This window comes from Oncorhynchus mykiss, chromosome 2 (genome assembly GCF_057628025.1).
Source record: "Oncorhynchus mykiss isolate SJ-2025 chromosome 2, ASM5762802v1, whole genome shotgun sequence".
In the NCBI taxonomy this organism is placed as follows: domain Eukaryota; kingdom Metazoa; phylum Chordata; class Actinopteri; order Salmoniformes; family Salmonidae; genus Oncorhynchus; species Oncorhynchus mykiss.
The window spans coordinates 15,169,322-15,186,466 of record NC_143023.1 but is presented as its reverse complement, the minus strand read 5'-3'; the positions used below and the strand labels follow the sequence as shown (position 1 = coordinate 15,186,466).

The 17,145-nt window shown below is 45.1% G+C and overlaps 1 protein-coding gene across 4 annotated transcripts; it reads left to right on the top strand.

Annotated features, from left to right (window-relative positions):
* The first annotated feature begins 1,816 nt into the window (after positions 1–1,816).
* Positions 1,817–16,099, top strand: si:dkey-92i15.4 (uncharacterized). 4 transcript variants are annotated; one of them, XM_090190178.1, is made up of 8 exons: positions 1,817–2,195; positions 2,467–2,577; positions 8,689–11,958; positions 12,139–12,358; positions 12,528–12,626; positions 12,784–13,033; positions 13,775–13,891; positions 15,497–16,099. In XM_090190178.1, exons 3-8 carry the CDS (start codon positions 9,191–9,193, stop codon positions 15,652–15,654), a joined length of 3,612 nt encoding a protein of 1,203 aa, XP_090046304.1. In that variant the 5' UTR covers positions 1,817–2,195; positions 2,467–2,577; positions 8,689–9,190; the 3' UTR covers positions 15,655–16,099. The 4 variants fall into 4 exon arrangements, with proteins under 4 accessions (XP_090046304.1, XP_090046301.1, XP_090046297.1 ...); XM_090190175.1 differs by lacking the exon at positions 2,467–2,577; XM_090190171.1 differs by lacking the exons at positions 1,817–2,195; positions 2,467–2,577 and adding an exon at positions 3,282–3,437.
* Positions 16,100–17,145: the final 1,046 nt, after the last annotated feature.

The following is a 17,145-nucleotide window of genomic DNA, read 5'->3' as shown; positions in this document are numbered from 1 at the left end:
GTTGTCATTGCATGGACTTTGGTCATTCATGATATAGATATAGGCTAATGTCACCATTCCATAGTCCATGATATCTTGGGGAGACTTTGAGATTGGCTCATTTGGCTGATACTGTATCTGCACACAGCCACGAGCCATCTGTCTGTACACTGTGACAGTCTAGTCCTCTACAACCCAAACCACTACCCTGCTTCTGTTATGCTACTGGCTGACTGCTACTGGCTGACTGCCACTGGATGACTGCCCCTGGCTGACTGCTACTGGCTGACTGCCCCTGGCTGACTGCTACTGGCTGACTGCCACTGGCTGACTGCTACTGGCTGACTGCTACTGGCTGACTGCCACTGGCTTACTGCCCCTGGCTGACTGCTACTGGCTGACTGCTACTGGTTGACTGCTACTGGCTGACTGCCCCTGGCTGACTGCTACTGGCTGACTGCCACTGGCTGACTGCCCCTGGCTGACTGCTCTTGGCTGACTGCTACTGGCTGACTGCCACTGGCTGACTGCTCTTGGCTGACTGCTACTGGCTGACTGCCACTGGCTGACTGCTCTTGGCTGACTGCTACTGGCTGACTGCTACTGGCTGACTGTCTGTTACTGGTGGATTTAAGAGGTGATGGCTGTAACTTGTTGCTTCACTAGAGATTGCACAAACACATGTAAGTACTGTACCTTTCTTATTACAGATTATACATAAATCTTACAATGTTATATGTCACATGATCCGTCACAGGAAATGCTTACCTTCAAGCCCTTAACCAACAATTCAGATTTTTAATTAAGCAAGAAAATATTTGCTATATATATATATATATATATATATATATATATATCATTAAAAAAAAGTAGCACAATAAAATAACAACAACGTGGCTATATACAGGGGGTGCCAGTACTGAGTCAATGTGCGAGGGTACAGGTTAGTCGAGGTAATTGAGGTAACATGTACATGTAGGTAGGAGTAAAGTGACTATGCATAGATACTAACAGCAAGCAGCAGCAGCCTAAAAAAGGGGGTCAATGAAAATAGTCTGAGTAGCCATTTGATTTACTGTTTAGCAGTCTCATGGCTTGGGGATAGAAGCTGTTATTAAGGAGACTTTTGGACTTTGACGCTCCAGTACCACTTGCCATGTGGTAGCAGAGAGAACAGTCTATGACTTCGGTGGTTAGAGTCTTTGACAATTTTTAGGGCCTTCCTCCTACACCGCCTGGTATATTTTTTTATTTAACTAGGCAAGTCAGTTAAGAACAAATTCTTATTTTACAATGATGGCCTACCCCGGCCAATCCCTCCCCTAATCTAATAGTGCGCCCTATGGGACTCCCGATCACAGCCGGTTGTGATACAGCCCGGGATCGAACCAGGGTCTGTAGTGATGCCTCTAACACTGCGATGCAGTGCCTCAGACTGCTGGATGGCAGAAAGATTAGCCACAGTGATGTACTGGGCCGTAAGCACTACCCTCTGTAGAGCCTTGCGGTTGGATGCCGAGCAGTTGCCATACCAAGCGATGATGCAACTAATCAGGATGCTCTCGATGGTGCAGCTGTAGAACTTTTTGAGGATCTGAGGACTCATGCCAAATCTTGTCTCCTGATATATGAGTGAGTTAGTGAGCGAGCTGGTGACTGAGTAAGACAATGACTGAGTGAGTGAATGAGTGACTGAGTAAGACAGTGACTGAGTGAGACAGTGACTGAGTGAGACAGTGACTGATTGAGTGAATGTCTGCTCGCCCGCCTGCCTCTGTTTGTGTCTGTTTATATTCCCATGCAGTATAAACCGGTGTGGTTGTTCAGCTGCCCTCTCAGACCACATTCTGCTACTGAGAATAAACCATGCTGCCTTCACAGCCTTGGCAGTCTGAAACATCTAGAGGAAACAGAGGAATACTGCTAACGAGACAGTGTTCATGAAGTAGGAATACTGCTAACGAGACAGTGGTCATGAAGGAGGAATACTGCTAACGAGACAGTGGTCATGAAGGAGGAATACTGCTAACGAGACAGTGGTCATAAAGGAAAGGAGACAAGGAAAAGATGCTGTTAGGGACACAGGACACTGTATATGTAAATGAAGGTGTGATACTGATGTCTCTACCGGTGGTGTGACGCTTCTTTGTTCCCTCAGGAAGGAAGTCTCTCAGCTCACGCTTCAGACGACAGAGCGGAACTGCTACAAGTCTGAGGTAAATGTTTTTTAACCCTAATTTTAAAGTCATTTTCAATATTTTCATATATTTCTTATAATGCAGATATTGTCCTGTCTAGAGCTGCCCTGTTTGAGGGCATCAACATGACACTGAACACACTGACAGATATATAATCAATATGTGGGAGTACCTTTAGACCTATTGACCTGTGCTATTGATAAGTTGATGTTATTTATCTCAGTCAGAGCCCTGAACTGGCCAACCCTCACATTGCCCCAAGACTCTCTCTGTCTTACCTATCTTTTAGACATCTCCAAAAAGTAACTCTCCCGGGGAAAAGGAGTGTTGAAAGTATAGGCTCATATGAGCTGTGTGGAGGTCTCCAAATGCAAGCCTTTGTTGATTCCCCATTACACAGGTAACCTGACTCAGCTTGGTCTCTGCTCATGTAATCTAACATTCTCACTCTGTACAGTTAGAGTTATACCTCCCAATGTTGCTTCACCTGGGAAGGTTACCTAGGGTGGGCTGAGAAGGATTAGGCTCTCTCTTGCTCTCTCCCTTTCCCTCTTTCTCTCTTTTCTTCTCTCAGTTTCACATCATTATCAGAACCCTGTCCCTTCTTCCTCTGGCTGGCTGACAGAGAGATTGATTTTGATATGGCTGTGTGTGTGTGTGTGTGTGTGTGTGTGTGTGTGTGTGTGTGTGTGTGTGTGTGTGTGTGTGTGTGTGTGTGTGTGTGTGTGTGTGTGTGTGTGTGTGTGTGTGGGTGGGTGGGTGGGTGGGTGGGTGTGTGTGTGTGTTGTACAGCGTCACATCTCATGTAGTGTAGTTGTAAATCTACTGACTGACATCAGGGTCAACTGATCAATACAAAATGGCAGCATGTGTTTGTACTGTATGTGTGTGTGGAAGGGGATGATACATATGCATGTGTACATACAGTATAAGTGCGCGCGCGTGTGTGCGTGCGAGGTCAGAAGGTGACACACTGAGCGAGTCTGGAATGCCGTCCTGTGAGCAAGAAGGAAGGAGGGAGTAACAATGGAAGGGGGAGGAGAGAGAGAGAGAGAGAGGGGGGGGGGGTAAACCAGTGGGGTAGGTTTGTGTTACTGTATAGATACATAATGCAAAGATGACAGAGAACACACAGAGAGAGGGAGCTGGGAGAGGGAGCTGGGAGGAGGATGAGGATGATGGTAACAGTACTCTCTCCCACTACTACCCCAAAACACAGCTTCTGATTGGATCAGCTTGGACTCCTAAGTTTCTCTGAGGGTAAGGTGTGTTTCTGTGTCTTTGTTTAATTTGGCTTTAGAGTGAATGGGGCCATGTTGTTACCAACGGATACGCAGGTGGAAGGCTTTGTGAGCTGGGAGAACAGGTGTTTCTGTAAACTGACACGGAGACTTACCTGAGTCAAAAAAAGAACTGGTACACACATAGAAAAACACACATTACCATCCAAATGGAATTAATACACTCTCATGGATTTAGTCTTCTTGTTGATAGGCGTTATTTATTCATTTTTGTGATCTTCAAACTTACTGATATTATGATGTAGCTTAGTTGTACTGTGATGTTTTCAGCTGTTTGCTTTTGGCTAGGTTGGTGACAGTTGGGTGACAGTTATTCTGTTCACTGATATGACAGCAGTCTGCACCCATTAGACAGTTAGCTTTGCATAACACCCCAGAGATGAAATATTTGACAGTGGGAGGTTATATGTCAATCTGTAGGTGAATGACTGGATAACAAGTCAAGAACCCATAACTGAAGGGATGCTTCACTCTAACGTTCACTGGTTGTGAGTACTGTAGTAGATAGTGAGTAAACTATATTGTACTGAGTAGGGTATCTTGTACTAAGTAGGGTATCTTGTACTGAGTAGAGTATCTTGTACTGAGTAGAGTATCTTGTATTGAGTAGAGTATCTTGTATTAAGTAGAGTATCTTGCACTGAGTAGAATATCCTGTAGGGAAAAAAAGGTGCTATCCAGAACCAAAAAGGATTGTCCACATAGGAAAACCTTTGGATAACCTTTTTTGGTTCCAGGTAGAACCCTTTTGGTTCCAGTGAGAACCCTTTTGGTTCCAGGTAGAACACTTTTGGGTTCCATGTAGAACCCTATGTAACAATTTCTACAGAGGGTTCTACATGGAACCCAAAATGTTTATACCTGGAACCAAAAACAGTCTACCTGGAACAAAAAAGTGTTATCCTATGGGGACAGCTGAAGAACCCTTTTGGAACCCTTTTTCTAAGAGTGTACTGAGTATAGTATCTTGTACTGACAGTAGAGTATCTTGTACTGACAGTAGAGTATCTTGTACTGAGAGTAGAGTAACTTATACTGAGAGTATAGTATCTTGTACTGACAGTAGAGTAACTTATACTGACAGTAGAGTATCTTGTACTGACAGTAGAGTATCTTGTACTGACAGTAGAGAAACTTGTACTGACAGTAGAGTAACTTGTACTGACAGTAGAGTAACTTGTACTGACAGTAGAGTAACTTGTACTGACAGTAGAGTAACTTGTACTGACAGTAGAGTAACTTGTACTGACAGTAGAGTAACTTGTACTGACAGTAGAGTAACTTATACTGACAGTAGAGTATCTTGTACTGACAGTAGAGTAACTTGTACTGACAGTAGAGTAACTTGTACTGACAGTAGAGTAACTTGTACTGACAGTAGAGTAACTTGTACTGACAGTAGAGTATCTTGTACTGACAGTAAAGTAACTTGTACTGACAGTAGAGTATCTTGTACTGACAGTAGAGTAACTTGTACTGACAGTAGAGTATCTTGTACTGACAGTAGAGAAACTTGTACTGACAGTAGAGTAACTTGTACTGACAGTAGAGTAACTTGTACTGACAGTAGAGTAACTTGTATTGACAGTAGGGTATCTTGTGCTAGTGTAACCGATGTGAAATGGCTAGCTAGTTAGCGGTGGTGCGCACTAATAGCGTTTCAATCAGTGACGTCACTCGCTTTGAGACCTTGACCTCTGCAAGGGCTGCGGCTTTTGTGGCGCGATGGGTAACAATGCTTTGTGGGTGTCAGTTGTTGATGTGTGCAGAGGGTCCCTGGTTCGAGCCCAGGTTGGGGCGAGGAGAGCTAGTGTAACAGTGTTACACTGAGAGTAAGGTATCTTGTACTGAGACCTACTCTCAGAAAAAACCTATAGACCACCTTTACTCCACAAACAGAGATGCATACAAAGCTCTCCCTCACCCTCCATTTGGCAAATATGTCCATAATTCTATCCTCCTGATTCCTGCTTACAAGCAAAAACTAAAGCAGGAAGTACCAGTGACTCACTCAATATGGAACTGGTCAAATGAAGCGGATGCTACGCTACAGGACTGTTTTGCTAGCATATACTGGATAACGCTCTCGGTAGCCGATGTGAGCAAGACCTTGAACAGGTCAACATTCACAAAGCCGCGGAGCCAGATGGATTACCAGGACGTGTACTCAAAGCATGCTGTACCAACGGACAAGTGTCTTCACTGACATTTTCAACCTCTCCCTGACTGAGTCTGTAATACCTACATGTTTCAAGCAGACCACCATAGTCCCTGTGCCCAAGGAAGTGAAGGTAACCTGCCTAAATGACTACCGACCTGTAGCACTCACGTCGGTAGCCATGAAGTGCTTTGAAAGGCTGATCTTGACTCACGTCAACAGCATCCTCCCGGAAACCCTAGACTCATTCCAATTCACATACTGCCCCAACAGATCCACAGATGACGCAATCTCAATCACACTCCACACTGCCCTTTCCCACCTGGACCAAATGAACACCTACATGAGAATGCTATTCATTGACTACAGCTCAGTGTTCAACACCATAGTGCCTACGAAGCTCATCAATAAGCTAAGGACCCTGGGACTAAACACCTCCCTCTGCAACTGGATCCTGGACTTCTTGACGGGCCGCCTCCAGGTGGTAAGGGTAGGCATCAACATGTCTGTCACTCTGATTCTCAACACTGGGGTCCCTCAGGGGTGTGTACTTAGTCCCCTCCTGTACTCCCTGTTCACCCACGACTGCGTGGCCAAACACGACTCCAACACCATCATTAAGTTTGCTGACGACACAACAGTGGTAGGCCTGATCACCGACAATGATGAGACAGCCTATAGGGAGGGGGTCAGAGAACTGTCAGTGTGGTGCCAGGACAACAACCTCTTCCTCAGTGTGAGCAAGACTAAGGAGCTGATCTTGGACTCCAGGAAAAGGCGGGCTGAATAGGCCCCCATTAACATCAACAGGGCTGTAGTGGAGCGGGTTGAGAGTTTCAAGTTCCTTGGTGTCCACATCACCAATGATCTATCATGGTCAAAACACACCAAGACAGTTGTGAAGAGGGCACGACAAAACCTTTTCCCCCTCAGGAGACTGAAAATATTTGTCATGGGTCCCCAGGTCCTCAAAAAGTTCTACAGCTGCACCATCGAGAGCATTCTGACCGGTTGCATCACTGCCCAGTATGGCAACTGCTCGGCATCTGACCGTAAGACGCTACAGAGGTTAATGCGTACGGCCCAGTACATAACTGGGGCCAAGCTTCCTGCAATCCAGGAACTATATAATAGGCGGTGTCAGAGGAAAGCCCATAAAATTGTCAGAGACTCCAGTCACCCAAGTCATAGGCTGTTTTCTCTACTATCGCACGGCAAGTGGTACCGGAGCGCCAAGTCTAGGACCAAAAGGCTCCTTAACAGCTTCTACCCCCAAGCCATAAGACTGCTGAACAATTCATCAAATGGCCTCCGAACTATTACATTGACCCCCCTCCATTTGTTTTGTACACTGCTGCTACTGGCTGTTTATTATCTATGCATAGTCACTTCATCCCTACCTACATGTACAAATGACCTCTAACCTGTACCCCCGCACACTGACACGGTACCAGTAACCCCTGTATATAGCCTCGTTATTTTTTTTTTTTTTACTTTAGTTTATTTCGGAAATATTTTCTTAACTCTTCTTGAACTGCACTGTTGATTAAAGGCTTGTAAGTAAACATTTCACGGTAAGGTCTACACTGTTGCTTAAGGGCTTGTAAGTAAACATTTCACTGTAAGGTCTACACTGTTGGTTAAGGGCTTGTAAGTAAACATTTCACTGTAAGGTCTACACTGTTGGTTAAGGGCTTGTAAGTAAACATTTCACGGTAAGGTCTACACTGTTGGTTAAAGGCTTGTAAGTAAACATTTCACGGTAAGGTCTACACTGTTGGTTAAAGGCTTGTAAGTAAGCATTTCACGGTAAGGTTTACACTGTTGGTTAAAGGCTTGTAAGTAAGCATTTCACGGTAAGGTCTACACTTGTTGTATTTGGTACATGTGACAAATAAAGTATGATTTGATACCCATCTTGTACTGACGGTAAATAGATTAGTAAATAAACTGGTGGTTCAGTAGGTTGGAACATGCTGATTGCAACACCAGAGTTGAGGGTCTAATTCCCACACGGGCCCCCATATACTGAGTGGCTTTGTATAGAAGTCCATCACCATGCTATTGTTCTAACAGCAAGTCCTCCGTACCCTACGGTGGTGACAGTGTAGATATCAGTAGCTCCATCTGAAAGCAGTGCCCATACAAACTGCATGGAAAGCAGTTTCACTCAGTTCCGCTTCTGTTACAATCTTATCTGATCACATTTAACTCTGTTTGACTGAGCCCTTTGTGGAGCACTTTGAATCTCTGTCTGTGTTTTGATTGTTTTATTTGACGAGAGAGTGCATGTATATGCGTGTGTGTGTGCGAGAGAGAACCAGAGAGAGAAAGAAGGAAAGAGAGAGATTAGGCTGTATCTGTGTAATACATTGTTTCCTAGTGTCAGAGTGGATTGTTGTCTGACTGGTTTTTCCAGTTTGATTTTAGGTTGTCACCAGTCCAGCTGACCCAGGACACGTTTCTAGTGTAAACAGCTGTTAGGACATACCCATTCAAGGGAGGTGTTTAGGTGGTGAGTGTGTGTGTGGAGAGGGAGACCTCTATGTGAAGTATGAGGGGAATGTATGGAAGGCAGCAGAGTTTCACTGATGAGGTAACCTCACTTCACTGTGATGGTAGTTGGATGGAGACTTACTATAGAGTTTGGAATGTCCTGTTTTTCAACTTTCAATTATTTATTTTTTTTGACACTTTCGTTTCTTTATATATCTCTCTTTTTCTGTATATTTTCTTCTTTCTATCTCTGTCTCTTTCTATCATCTCCATTCCTCTCTCTCTCTCTCTCTCTCTCTCTCTCTCTCTCTCTCTCTCTCTTTCTCTCTCTCTCTCTCTCTCTCTCTCTCTGATGACTGTAATCTGGCTACTGTGTGCTACTAACTGTACTGTATCATTACATTTGACCATAGTGTCCAGAATACCGTTACCTCAGCATTCCTAACCATTTCATTTCAAAGATGGAATTTTCTCAGCAAAAATATGCAATGTTTTTCACATGTAAATATAACAAAACATAGCATTTGACATATGATATATTTCTTTATGTTTATAGTGTTCTGAGGCTTGTGTGTGACCGCTCACCCAGGAAAACTTCACTGCTGAGGACCTCTGTTTGACTACTGGAGCCGACACCACAGAGAGGAATGGACAGAGAGGGAGGGAAGTAGAACTAACAATCATCTCTGAGTGTGTGGGAGACAGAAATGCAGAGAATCTTCATGGATGGAATCTCAAACCTGTGGATATACAAGTGAGTGTCTGTTGATATCTGGAGCCCCAAACATGAGAAGATTGCAGTTCAACCACTCTGACATTTCTGCTGGGACAGACAAACACCTTTCCTACCAGACCTGTGCTGCTACCAGGCCTGTGCTGCTACCAGGCCTGTTCTGCTGTCAAAGACTTCTGTGATGATTTTGACCTGTGGTTAAACTCTGCAAAAAGGATTACTGGGATTCTTAAACTGTCACCTTTTACTACATACTACGTTTGGAATAATTCAACTCGCACTGGACCCATTCCCCAGTGAGGGGAAATACACAACAGGCTCCACAATGGCCACCGGACAGTTGAGACAGAATGGTGGTGTGAGGGACGTGATCCCAGAGGATGGCAGTGACAGGGGAGGAAACTGTGGCATCTCAGGGAAGTTGGCTGGAGACCGGGGCAGGACAGAGTGGAGAAGGCTAAACCTGCCCAAAAGGAGTAAGAGTTTAGACTGGAGTGGAAGGGGGGCTAGCCCTGGCGAGGGGCTCAGGACTGGGCTGCTGAGGTTTTCTGGGAACCTAGGGGGGTCCACACTTAAACGAGCAGAGAGTTTGGAGAGTAGGAGGGCAGGAGAGAGCAATGTGTTGTCCAGGGTGAAGGCCTTTAACTCAGTTGGACCAGGGGAAGTGAGGAGCCCCGTTCGGGGGTCAGGGTGTTCCCTTGGTGAAGGGGTGTCCCCTGTGGGTCTAGCGTATGTGGCTATATCTCTGGAGAGGGCCAGTGGGGGCCAGTCCCTCCCCACCAGGCTGAGTTCTAGTCCTGGTCCTGGGTCTGGAACCAGAAAACCAGCCGGTGGATCTCTTGGATCCTCCAGGGGTCAGAGTATCTGGGACCGGATACAGAAGCTCTATGGGACTATTGGAACTGATAAAGCTACTAACAGAGATGTGAAGGACTCAACCAGAACCAAGCGTCTCTCAGCACCGGAAGGAGACTGGTCTCTATTGGAGAGGGATGGGGGGGATACAGCAGCCATTCGCAGGATGTCCACCACAGACTCTGTCTTTGTCTCCCCCCTCTCCTCCCCCTTTTCCTCCCCCGTTTCCTCCCCCCTCAGTGGATTATCCAGGGGGGAGAGGAACGGCCTGCTCTCACACACACCCCTAGTAGAACAGAACACCACACACACTACACACACACCGCAGAGACATCAGAATAGTGCAGTCAAGGTGTCTGGTTTGAGCCCCTCACTGTCTCCAGTGTCAGGGTGTACCACACCCACACTCTCATACAAACCCTCACACACACCCTTAGTGCAGGGGTCATCCGTGTGCATTAGGGACCCCTCACTATCCCCTCCATTAGAAGACAAACAGGAGAGAGGGGAAAAAGAGGGGACAAACACTGTGGGCAAAAAGAGTGGAAGTAGTGAAGACAGCGAAAAGGAGAGAGTAAGGGTGGGGAGCATGGCTCAGGAAAAAGAGAAATGGACTGATGTCGAAGGAAAAGGACACAAGAAAAAGGAGGTGGAGAAGCGAGGGAGAGATCACGCTGAAGTCTTTCTCCCCCAGCACAGACTATCAGTGACACCCACCAGGGACTCTCAGCCTATCACAACGTCCGGAGTAGGGGTCACCACAGGGTCAAACCCCCTCCTGACCAATCAGCTTAATGGGAAAACTGACACCTATGACAGGAGCAAGACCCCTGGTAGAGGCGTGGCCAGGGAACAGAGCCTGTCAGAAGATGTGTTTGAAGCCAACACCCCACAGAGGATAACATTACAGAACACAGAAAATACCAAGTTACCTGGGAAACTGATAGTGCCCTCTGCAGCCAGTGTGAGGAACAAGATCCACCAGTTTGAAGCTCTGACACAGACATCTCAGGTCCCAGTGCCCAACTACCTGAAGCCCAGACGGGCTTTCTCTGTCCCGGAGCAGCTCAGTGAGTCTGGAGAGGGGGTCAGGAAGAGTGGGTTGGATAGACAGGTACGCGGGGTGGGGGGAGTATGGGGGAGAGGGAGAGGAGGAAGAGAGGGAGGGATTGTAATTATGGATGGGGGGAGAGGACGAGGAGAAGGGGTAAGGAAGAGTGTGCCAGATAAAGCACTTGGTGGAGGGAGAGGAGGTGAGGTAGTGAGAGAAGAGAGGAAGGCTGATAGAGGGTGGGCGCTGAGGTCTATGTCAGTGGATGAGGTGAGGCTGGGGAGCAGGGAGAGAGGGGGAGTAGGGGAGAGAGGGAGAGTAGGGGAGAGTGGGGGAGTGGGGGAGAGCGGGGGAGTGGGGGAGATGGGCAGAGTAGGTTATAGAGGTTTAGTACGGGGAGTGGGGGAGACAGGGGGAGTGGGGGAGAATGCTGTTGTCTCTGGTACGTTTTCCAACCTCGGGGGTAAACTAGACATCCCTCTGAATGGCAAAACCACCAGAGACACTCTGAAAGACTTTTCCATTGATGAGCCAGACCTCCCCAATCACACAGTCACACCCCAGGACTGGAGTAGGAGAGGCACCAACACAAAGACTACTACAGTCACTGCCAAGGATACTTCATCCTCCCAGCTGTCTAACTCTGTGAACAACTTCAATGACGTTCTAGGTGGCCCTGACCAGTCTAGGAGGCCTCACAGTAGAGACTCACCTAACCTGCCATCTCCAGTGAGTGATGACGACAAGACACCCACCAACACCCCCCAGAACTCCCCCTTCCACCCCCATAACACACCCCCCACCTCCCCACACCTCCCCACTACTTCCCTGCAGCCTAAACACCAACAGGGTGTAGATTCAGGCCTGGCTGACCTAAAGAACCGTCCAGTCTCCACACACACAGCCCAAGGTAGGGTCACTACTGACCCTGCTATCCCAGTCTCACACTCTGGCCTGGGGAGGGATTCCCTGTCCCTTCCCCTCACCTCCTCCTCCCCCAGCAGCCTACCCCTCCTCCCCACTCTGGCTCGATGGAAGTCAGAGGAGGGGGGATGGAGTGATGAGGATACTGATGATGAAGGTACAGAGAAGGACGAGGACTCCACCTACGACTCAGACTCTGCTGAATCCTCGGTGACCGTCACCAGCGCCATGAGCCAATCACATCGCAGGAGCTTCTCTCTCAGGTGGGTCACTTCTGTTTTCAACTGATGATGAAAATACTATGCTAACACAACAAGCACCATGTTTAAAAGTCAATTAACAGCTAGAAAGGTGGGATTATTGTCAGGCTACCTGTTACTTGTTTTTATCTAATCATTCAACTTTATCTTTGAGTTTATTTCCCCACCATGTCTCTCTCTCAGTCTGGCAGAGCTGTGTAACTTCGGAGAGGTGGACTATGATCCCCAGTCTTCCTCTGACAGTGAGGAGTGGCCGTCCAGCCAGTCAGCCAGCCGGTCAGCCAGCCGGTCAGCCAGCCTGTCGTCTGACGTGTCGGCATTGTCCTGTGTGTCTGTCCTGGGCAGTGATGAGCTGAACCGCCTGCTGGACGACGTAAAGAGCCTGGGGGACACAACGCTGCAGGTACCACAACTATCTTCACTATACCAGACTAAACAACCAGCTAAAATATTACATTAGTGTTATTCCATTTGAATTAGCATTAATAATAGCATCAGTATTTGTCAATGCTCAACTGCCATCTTGTGCTGTTGCTGTTCTATCCCCCTCACTCTCTCTCCCCGCTCTATAGAACTATGAGGATGTCCAGGTGGTGGTTCTCCATAAGGATGTTGGTGTGGGACTGGGCTTCACCATGGCAGGAGGAGTGGACCAGAACAAACCTGTCATTGTGAGTACTACTCAACTAGTACTAATGCTTCCATGTTTCTGTGACCGACTCAGGTCGCTCACACAATTCAAGACCACATTAGCCCACTGATCTAAAGCCTAGGCATCATGTTTTTTCACATCCTGGTCTACTCTGACCTCTGGTGTTTGTCTTCCAGGTCCATAAGGTGTTCCCGGCAGGGGTGGCTGCTAAGGAGGGATCCATCCAGGAGGGAGACAAGGTCCTGTCAATCAACGGCACAGCGCTGTGTGGCTCCTCCCACTGGGAGGTGCTGAGGACACTAAGGAGGGCACGGACTCAGGGGATGGGCGTGGTTGTCTTGAGGAGAGGGGGGGTAACAGACCCCCGTAAGGGAAGAACAGTGACTGACAGTCGAGGAGGGACACAGACAGAGCCTGCTAACACTGGTGAGATGGATCAGCTGGTTGGAGCATTGCAGTAGAACTGTGGTAAAAGTTATCTAAAGCAGAACAACATTGATCAATGTTCCAAAGTCATTTCACAGCTTCTCTCTTCTCACCCTGAACCTGTTGTTTTTCACAGCTTCTCTCTTCTCACCCTGAACCTGTTGTTTTTCACAGCTTCTCTCTTCTCACCCTGAACCTGTTGTTTTTCACAGCTTCTCTCTTCTCACCCTGAACCTGTTGTTTTTTCACAGCTTCTCTCTTCTCACCCTGAACCTGTTGTTTTTCACAGCTTCTCTCTTCTCACCCTGAACCTGTTGTTTTTCCACAGCTTCTCTCTTCTCACCCTGAACCTGTTGTTTTTCCACAGCTTCTCTCTTCTCACCCTGAACCTGTTGTTTTTCCACAGCTTCTCTCTTCTCACCCTGAACCTGTTGTTTTTCCACAGCTTCTCTCTTCTCACCCTGAACCTGTTGTTTTTCCACAGCTTCTCTCTTCTCACCCTGAACCTGTTGTTTTTCACAGCTTCTCTCTTCTCACCCTGAACCTGTTGTTTTTCCACAGCTTCTCTCTTCTCACCCTGAACCTGTTGTTTTTCCACAGCTTCTCTCTTCTCACCCTGAACCTGTTGTTTTTCCACAGCTTCTCTCTTATCACCCTGAACCTGTTGTTTTGACAGAGAATGTAGGCACATGTGTGTGTGGGAGTCATTTTGACCGTGTGTGTGTGTGTCCTGTGTGTCAGGTCAGAGGGTGTGTGTGAGGCTGGAGAAGCGCAGCAGAGACCTGGGCTTCAGTCTGGAGGGAGGAGTGGGTTCCAGCCTGGGAGACAAACCCCTCACCGTACAGAAACTCTTCCTGGGTGAGAGGTCAACCTACCTACAAAATATAATAGTATTAATGAATGTTACATGATCAACTTTTTTTATTCCTATTGCTGTTTCCTCCCTAAATTAAAAAAAATGGCGTATTCTGTTTTCATGTTATCTTGTGTATATATTCTGTTATGTTATCATCTTGTGTATATATTCTGTTGTCATGTTATCATCTTGTGTATATATTCTGTTGTCATGTTATCATCTTGTGTATATATTCTGTTGTCATGTTATCATCTTGTGTATATATTCTGTTGTGTTATCATCTTGTGTATATATTCTGTTGTCATGTTATCATCTTGTGTATATATTCTGTTGTCATGTTATCATCTTGTGTATATATTCTGTTGTCATGTTATCATCTTGTGTATATATTCTGTTTTCATGTTATCATCTTGTGTATATATTCTGTTGTGTTATCATCTTGTGTATATATTCTGTTGTCATGTTATCATCTTGTGTATATATTCTGTTGTGTTATCATCTTGTGTATATATTCTGTTGTGTTATCATCTTGTGTATATATTCTGTTGTGTTATCATCTTGTGTATATATTCTGTTGTCATGTTATCATCTTGTGTATATATTCTGTTTTCATGTTATCATCTTGTGTATATATTCTGTTGTCATGTTATCATCTTGTGTATATATTCTGTTTTCATGTTATCATCTTGTGTATATATTCTGTTGTGTTATCATCTTGTGTATATATTCTGTTGTCATGTTATCATCTTGTGTATATATTCTGTTGTGTTATCATCTTGTGTATATATTCTGTTTTCATGTTATCATCTTGTGTATATATTCTGTTGTGTTATCATCTTGTGTATATATTCTGTTTTCATGTTATCATCTTGTGTATATATTCTGTTGTGTTATCATCTTGTGTATATATTCTGTTGTCATGTTATCATCTTGTGTATATATTCTGTTTTCATGTTATCATCTTGTGTATATATTCTGTTGTCATGTTATCATCTTGTGTATATATTCTGTTGTCATGTTATCATCTTGTGTATATATTCTGTTGTGTTATCATCTTGTGTATATATTCTGTTGTCATGTTATCATCTTGTGTATATATTCTGTTGTCATGTTATCATCTTGTGTATATATTCTGTTTTCATGTTATCATCTTGTGTAAATATTCTGTTTTCATGTTATCATATTGTGTATATATTCTGTTGTCATGTTATCATCTTGTGTATATATTCTGTTGTCATGTTATCATCTTGTGTATATATTCTGTTATGTTATCATCTTGTGTATATATTCTGTTTTCATGTATTTTCAAGAGGACTATAATGGAAATAAGTTTAAGGTTTTTTGTCATCCTCGATGATTTAAAAACTGCAATAATGCATTGGGTCCACACATATTATGTTTTTAAATGGCCAAATAAATCAAATACACTTACTGTATATCACCACATGGTAGAGGAGCTGACCTTTCTATTGAGGTCATTCAAATGAATGTCTCTTCAGTCAGCAGAAACACGTGTCAAACTCCAAGCTCAGACCATTGGTTATGAGGTGTCTGATAAAGATATCAAGGTCAACATCTACTAACAATAAGCCCCTCATCCCTTTCAGGTGGTCCAGTGAACCAGGTGTCTCCAGGGGACGAGGTGATGGAGATCGAGGGTGTGAGCTTGGTGGGCCTGAGGAGGCTGGAGGCCTGGACCTTGATCAGAACACTGCCCCCTGGGCCTGTGGATGTGGTACTACACCGTCCTCACATACCACAGTGACAGGAATGAACATTGATATGCACCCTCGATATGCTTATAACAAGGCACTGAAGCATTGTACTCCTATGAGGTTGAAGTGAGGGTTGCCAATCTGATTTTGGATATGTGGTTCGGGTCAACTTCTACCTCAAGTGAGAGGGATGATATGTATTGCAGCAGTCATACGATAACAAAGCACTGAAGAGACCAGTAAACACTGAGGAGAGGGCCTGTCTGTATATAGGGTCAACCCAGGGTATGAAGAGGGAGACAGAGATCAATACAGAGGTCATTTATTTAACGTTGTAGAAATATGCTGTATGTTTCTTTAATACCTAGTCGGCCCATTGTTTTATATGATGAAATGTCAGGAGTTTGTATATGGCTGTTGTAATATATATTGTGACTGGAAAGTTAATAACCGTCCTCTGTCTACTTGCTGTTAATAAATCCTACAATAACCCCATGGTTGAAAGCGGTCCCTGTTTAAACACAGTACATGGCGGCAGGTAGCCAAACGGTTAAGCGCATTAGGCCAGTAATCGACTAGGTGTAAAATATGTTGATGTGCCCTTGAGCAAGGCACTTAACCCTAACTCACTCTGGATAAAAGTGTCTGCTAAATTACTCAAATGTAAATGTACATTGTTTTACTTACAGGGGGCGCTAGAGGATCACATTATCTGGCCACCCATGCTGCCCACAAATATACTCTGTTCTCAGGCATAGGTGTGTGTGTGTGCATGTGTGCACATGCAATGAGGCTCTTAGGTGTAGTTTATAGGCCTATATGTGTTTATGCAATGTCTCATGTCTCAGTGACACATCCCGTTCGAATTACACTGATTAATGTCACTGATTAACGTCACTGATTAATTAGCGACAGGTCAGGTCAGAAGGACGCAACTTGTCAGAAGACACTGCTCTTGGTGGGATGGGTTCTCATTGGATGGGTCTCCCTCCCTGACACCTGACCATGTGATAAGATGGCATTAGGCTATAGCCGATGTAATACTAAGCTTAGCTTTTTCTGCCCCTAACAAGAGAATAATGCCAAGTCATTGTTTTCTGCTCCCCAGTGTGACCTTTAGTGAGCTAGTGATACTTCATAACATTTCAACCAAGCTGCGTTTCATTAGTATCTGTCTTCCCTGAGTCATTATCTCCTCATTATCGGTACTGTCTTTTTATTATCCTGAGGGTTTCATCGGGTCCTGTTCAGGAGAAGTGACTTTTCATAACGTTCAGATAGAAATGTATTTTCTAGAGCAGACACATGGGTCTGTCATGTAGAATACAGAGTTGTGCCAACTCTAAGCACATATTTTCTAATTTAATTTACCTGAAATTGAAGGGCAGTTCACTGCCTTCCTCAGTTGTGTTTGTACGCTCTTTCATTTTTCTCTGTGGTTTATTAATTACAGTAGATTACTCAACACTGTTACAAGAGTGGTCAATGTGGTTATATTGACCTATCTTATCACTCTGGTGGAGTTGTCAACACAGGCTTAA

Coding starts and splice junctions, on each gene's coding strand:
- si:dkey-92i15.4 (XM_090190175.1), top strand. CDS start 9,191: ATGGCCACCGGACAGTTGAGACAGAATGGTGGTGTGAGGGACGTGATC. Junction 12,627..12,783: donor ACCAGAACAAACCTGTCATT/GTGAGTACTACT, acceptor TTTGTCTTCCAG/GTCCATAAGGTGTTCCCGGC. Junction 13,892..15,496: donor CGTACAGAAACTCTTCCTGG/GTGAGAGGTCAA, acceptor CATCCCTTTCAG/GTGGTCCAGTGAACCAGGTG.